Below are 6,000 nucleotides of genomic sequence, written 5' to 3'. Positions count from 1 at the left end.
ACGATGTTTATTTCTGTGGGACCGTCAAATCCGCGAGTAAAAAAACAGAAGAAATTGACAGCACTCGGGCACCGTGCGCTGACCTACGCAAAATAAACGAACAAAACGCGAAGTGACGCAAGGTGGAGCTCGCCGCGGTGGCGGTGCACCGGCGCGGCGCAGTTTGTCCTCGATGTTGCACCGGCATCGCGCTGCACGACCGAGGAGCGCTGTGCACTGTGCTGGTTTCAGGGCGATTCCGGTGCGAGTTGATCGAAGATGCTATCAGTTTCGGTGTTCATTTGTGTTCTTTCACCCCCAGGGGGCGCGTCCTTCCTTTGTGTATATATTTGATGTATCGTGCAGAATAAAGGTTGTTTTCCGTCCGTCCTTCGAAAACATCACATTGGCGACGAGGATGTAGCCCGTTCCAAGCTACCTTCGGCATCCCGTACCGTCCGGCTACGCCCGCCCCGCCATGAGCTTCCCCGGCCTCGCTCCGCCGCCGCCGTTCCTCCAGACGCCCGGCCGTCCGTCCCTGCCATGGGAGGAGTGGGAGCAGACTTTTACAGTCTACCTTCTAGCGTCCGGAGCAGCTGAGTGCCCACCAGAGCTACGCAAGGCCATTCTTCTGGATTGTTTGGGGGCGGACATGGGCGTACCAACCGGGGGGGCAAGGGGGGCACTTGCCCCCCCAGTTCTCAGAGTGGGGGGGCAAGGCATGCGTTTTGCCCCCCCCTGAAACGGCCGCCACTGGGCAGAGCAGACACAGGCCGGCGGCGCCCAAGGAATACCAAGGGCACTGCCCCCCGACCCGCGCGGGCATATTTTTAACGCGCAGGCGATACAAACCCTAGCAACGGTGCTCACGCTCGCCGGATTGGCTGGTTTGTGGAGCCTTGCCCCACGAACAAGGCTACACGGTAACCTAACGGAATCCATCCGCAAGACATGGGCCGGACGGGCCGTCCAGACCAGGACGTAGGCCCTTACACAAAATAAAGTTTTGCTTGCTTGCTTGGAGATAGGCGCTGCCGCCGTCAACATAGGCAGCGGATGCAATGCGAGTTTCCGAAGAGGTAGCGTAACTTAGTGGTGAGATGTCTGCCTCATACGTGTCAGACCCGGGTTCTATTTATGGTGTGGGCCGGCTTACTTCTTTTTATTTTTTTTCTCGAACATTTTGTTTTGTCGAGGCATTTGGCGATATTTACATTTCTTTTTTACCATTAACACTAAAAAAACGAATGTTGTTGACGAAACATCGCTAAACTAAATCGTATCGACTCTATTTACGCAAGTGCATGGGGGGCAGCGGGGCTTGGGTTGCCGACCGGACGCCGCAAAGCGGCGTGTACGGGGGGTGGGGGGGCTAGGTGGGTTAATAGATTTGTAGTTAGCAGCCGCACACCGTCACCGCGAAGCGGCGTGAACGCAGGCGCGGGGGTGGGTTAACGCGCTTCGAGTGATACACGAGCAGCCCATCCGGCGTGAGCGTCGTTGTTAGGGGTTCTATCGCCTGCACCGTAAAAGGAGCAGTGTGTGCACCTCCTGTAGTGGGCAAGAATTCCTACATTGGAGAGAAGCGGGGACAAGCCCTTTCTTCAAATGCGTCAAGTCTCCTTGAGCTTCGGAATACAAAGAAACGCCACTATTCGGAGCTAATCCCACAGTTACTCGACCTCTCTTGCGTCGTGTCTGTTCGCTCCCCGCGCCTCGTAGCAGTGTTGTTGCAGTGGGGGGGCTCGTTAAAATTTTGGGGTTTTTTGGACTATCTAAATCACTTTCTTCCTTCCCATCCCCCCCTTTTCTACTCCGCATGCTTCCCCCTCTGCAAATATCAGCTGACCTTCCGACATCTTTTCTGTGTTGATAGGCAAAACAACCACTAAAATTAGAAAGTAATTTGTAATTTGAGTGGAAGTCACTCGGAAAAGTAGTTAAAGTAAACTACGAATTACTAGAATATAAATGTAATTAAAAGTTACTAAACTACCCAAAAAGGTATTAAACTACAGTACCTTGAGTAAAGTAGTTGAACTACGTAAAAGTCTGGCCCGGCAGGCGCTCTGCGTAAGGGTTTTCACCTATCTGCCTAGCCCCGCACACCATCACATGGGCCAAGAAAGGTGTAGTTTTACTGCAGAGGAGAAATCAGCAGGGTCCAAGATGGTGACAATGGAGGATGGGGGACTGTTCCAGTGGCTGATGGCTTGAGAAAGGAATGACCAATTGAAAGCGTTAGTAGAGTCAGAAATGTGTTTGATGGTGCAGACGTTGTTGAGGCGAGAAGATGTTCGGTCGGGGGGTAATAACAAAGTGGTTTTGAGGTCGGGAATGTGGTAGTAGATTTTGTGAATAAAGCACAGCTGAGAGACTTTTCTGCGAAGCTGCAAAGAGGACATGGTTAGTTCAGTTTTTAGCGCTGAGACACTGAAAAAAAAAAGTCATAAGTGGATGAAATGAAGCGAGCAGCTCTGTTCTGAACTGCCTCTACAGGGTATTGATGAGGTACAGTCGATGGGTATTCCAGATGGTTGAAGCATATTCTATTTTTGGTCTGACGTACGTGTCCAAGGTTAGCTTACGAACAAAGGGTGGAGCCCTTTTTAAGTTACGTCTGCTTAGTCCAAGAGTTCCAGATGAATCGGCAGTAATGACTTCAATGTGGTTATTTTAGGGAAGGTCAGATGTTAGTCTTACACCAAGGTATTTATACACAGTAGCGGTCTCAATCAGATCGGAGTACAAGAAGTAATTAAATGACAGTGTTTTTTTTTTCTTGGTGAAGTGGATTAGTTTGCGTTTATACTTGTTTAATGACATAATCCACTCTTTGCACCAACTGTTAATTTTCTCTAGATCTTCCTGAAGCTGGTTATTATTTTGCACACAAGTTACTTTGTTATGGATGACGCAGTCGTCGGCGAAAAAGCGGTTTTTTGAAGAAATCCCAATGGGGATGTCATTAATAAATATTAAAAAGAGTAAGGGCCCAAGTACGAACCCCAGGGGAACACCAGGAGATACATTTATTAAGGAAGATTCATGATCATCATGGACGTGACCTGTACACGGGAAAAAAGAAAGTCACGAATCTATGCAAACGGTTATTTGGTCGAGGCAAAAAGATGATAGCTTAGAAAGAAGGCGTTGATAAAAAAACACGGCCGAACGCTTTGGAAAAAAAAAAAAACTGCGTCAGTTTTTTCATTTCAAGGTTCAAGGTTAGTGTGCAAGTCATGGATGAAGTCGCAGAGTTGTGTTTCGCAGGAAAGTACAGTCTCCGGCGATATGAAAGACCCACTGGAAGCGCGTGGCCGAGGCGGTGGCTGGTGGGGGCGCTGCGAGCGCTCCGGGCAGTTCCATTCTGCTTCGAGGGGAGGACGCTCATTCGGCACTCGGCACAAACTGATAAGCGCGTTTCGCTTTATCTGAGCCCGAGTGAGCGTCCTCCCCTCGAAGCAGAATGGAATTGCCCGGAGGGCTCGCAGCGCCCCCGCCAGCCACCGCCTCGGCCACGCGCTCCCAGTGGGTCTTTCATATTGCCGGAGAGTGTACCTTTTTTGAAAACCGTGCTGCTGTTTAAAGAAAAGAAATGGGATGATAGGTGCCTCATGATATTGGAGTAGAGGATATGCTCAAGTAGTTTGCAAGAAATTGAAGTCAATGAATTAGGGCGATAATTAGATGCGGAAGAGCGGCTGCCCTGTTTAAAGCCTGGGAATTACCCTTCCCACCTTTTGGTCAGATGGAAGGCACCTTTGAGATAAGGACTGAATAAAGATAAGTTTTAAATACTCACTCGAAATAACACTGGTGTTTCTTTTAAATTTTAGAGTTGATGTTATCGGTTCCAGCGGACGAAGTAAGTTTTAGTTTATCAATCAATGTTATAATACCGGCGGAGTTAACGTTAATAGGATGCATGCGCTCGTAAAGCTCTTCAGGGAGATTGGGGACGGAGTCCAAGCACTCGTTAGTAAACACTGATGAAAAATATTTGTTAAACACAGAACTATCATGGTCGACGTTGCACATCCGACCATTCCTAACTCTCCCCATCTTCCTAAACGTCCGTGTGTGTCCGAACACCAGAAACCGGAATTTTAAAGGTTAAAAACGGCACGTTGCGAATATGGAACGCGCACTTTCATGCAAAGCTGACGTCAAGTGACTCAAATCGAAAAACATGCATATTTACAATATTGTTATCTCTTCTGGTGAAGGCTCAGCAACCGTTGAATCCGTTTTCGCGCACGAAACGGCGACTACCAGAGAAAGTAAGAACGCAGTGATTGCCTTTATTTTAACAATGTAAACACACTTGCAGGCGTGCACTGATGAAACCTCAAAATCAAAGCTCTCGTAGTGTGGTTCGTGACTGTGCCGGCTACTACCCAACCTCGTTGTCACGCCACTTTCTGGAAGCATACACCAAAATTACAAGTAAACACACAAAAGCGACATCGATACAATTATCTTCTAGAATATCACCTTATTTAGTCATAACTCTTTCAATAGGCACTACAAGTTGTATTTATTTTAAGAAGAAGAAGCAAATTTTTTTTCGTTAGAAAAAACGAAATATCAATGTTAAGTCTGGTAACGTTGTAATTTTGCCGAATCATTGCCAAATCTTTAGAAAACTTGGACAAAAGTTGCGCCGAATTTTCGATCTGGGGGGGGGGGGGGAGAGGGTCTGGTTTGCCCCCCCACTCAAAAACAAGTTGGTACGCCACTGCGGGCAGCGTGTTTTCCGGACTTTACCTGCAGGGTCAAGCGCCGCAGCACCGGCAGTTCAAGATAAGCCTACCGCGGCCACTACTGACGTGTACGCGTCTGCACTCGCCGCCTTACGGAAGCAGTTTTCGACATCGTGCAACGTAATCGTCGAGCGTCATCGTTTCCACCGCCGCAACCAACACGCAGGCGAGTCCGTTCATGACTTTGTTGCTGCTTTACGGCAGCTCGTTTCGCATTGTTCGTTCAATTCACAAGATGAGGCTCTCCGTGACCAATTTGTTGCCGGCGTTGCTTCTAATCGCGTACGTGAACGGTTCCTACTCGAGGGTTCCTCCCTGTCGTTCGAGAGCGCAGTACGAATCGCTCTTCAGTTTGAGCAAGCAGCTGAAGAACTAAAGGAATTCTCTGCTTCAGTCGAGCCTGTTTCTGTGCGTCGTCCGCATTCTTCGCGAAAAACCAGTTCACAGCCAAAAGAGCATTGTCAGCAGAACTTTTCAAGGAAAGAGAGCGGTTCACGTGCGTCGCAGGGGCACCGCCCCCCTCGGCGAGACAGAGATAGCCGGTCCGTTTCACCTCACTGTTTTCGGTGCGGCTCGCGGAACCACCGCGCATCAGCGTCACAGTGCCCAGCGCAGGGAAAGAAATGTTCGTTTTGCGGCGTCAAGGGCCACTTTCAGAAAGTATGCAACCGCAAGCGACAAACGCAAGGCAGGGTTCGTGAAGTTGATTTTGATGACGATGTTTTGTCAAGTGGAAGTTCTGAGCAAGTTTTGACCGTGCAGCATTCTGCTCGCAGAGCAATATACATACAAGTGGGCGTAGCGGATGTCAGCTTGACATTTCTTGTTGACTCGGGGTCGTCTGTTTCGATTCTGTCTGAACATGCATTTCGTCGACATTTTGAGAGCGTTTTGCTCCTTCCAGCTCCGCACGTCACCTTGCTTGATTTTTCTAAGCGTCCAATTTCCGTGCTAGGGTGTTTTCAGGCAGACGTTCAATTTAAAGGGCGCTCTGCACCACTTTTCTACATCGTTCGCCAAGGCACCTGTCTGATTGGCCTCGACGGCATTAAGGCTCTAAACCTTCGAATTCAGGGTTCCACCAACACTGTGGCCGATGCTCTTTCTCGGTTACCAGCTCCTACGTCCGAGGCAGAACTTTCCAAGGAAGAAAACGTCTCGTTGGTCGAGCCGGCCTCCATGACGAAGGAAGAATTCAAGCAAGCCGTCCTCAACGACGATTGCCTGCAAACCGTTAAGTCGTTCGTGTGCGGCT

The 6,000-nt window shown here is 49.2% G+C and overlaps 1 protein-coding gene across 1 annotated transcript; it reads left to right on the top strand.

The window, feature by feature from the left end:
* Positions 1–289: 289 nt before the first annotated feature.
* LOC120844895 lies at positions 290–5,778 on the top strand. The gene is made up of 3 exons (XM_040216895.1): positions 290–637; positions 4,731–5,584; positions 5,712–5,778. The coding sequence occupies exons 1-3, from the start codon at positions 458–460 to the stop codon at positions 5,776–5,778; spliced, it is 1,101 nt and encodes a 366-aa protein (XP_040072829.1). The 5' UTR covers positions 290–457.
* Positions 5,779–6,000: the final 222 nt, after the last annotated feature.

This window comes from Ixodes scapularis, unplaced genomic scaffold, assembly GCF_016920785.2.
Source record: "Ixodes scapularis isolate PalLabHiFi unplaced genomic scaffold, ASM1692078v2 PGA_scaffold5__190_contigs__length_132052651, whole genome shotgun sequence".
In the NCBI taxonomy this organism is placed as follows: Eukaryota; Metazoa; Arthropoda; class Arachnida; order Ixodida; family Ixodidae; genus Ixodes; species Ixodes scapularis.
This window is presented reverse-complemented; position numbering and strand designations above follow the sequence as displayed.

Coding starts and splice junctions, on each gene's coding strand:
- LOC120844895 (XM_040216895.1), top strand. CDS start 458: ATGAGCTTCCCCGGCCTCGCTCCGCCGCCGCCGTTCCTCCAGACGCCC. Junction 638..4,730: donor GTTTGGGGGCGGACATGGGC/GTACCAACCGGG, acceptor CACTGCGGGCAG/CGTGTTTTCCGGACTTTACC. Junction 5,585..5,711: donor TTTCTTGTTGACTCGGGGTC/GTCTGTTTCGAT, acceptor GGGTGTTTTCAG/GCAGACGTTCAATTTAAAGG.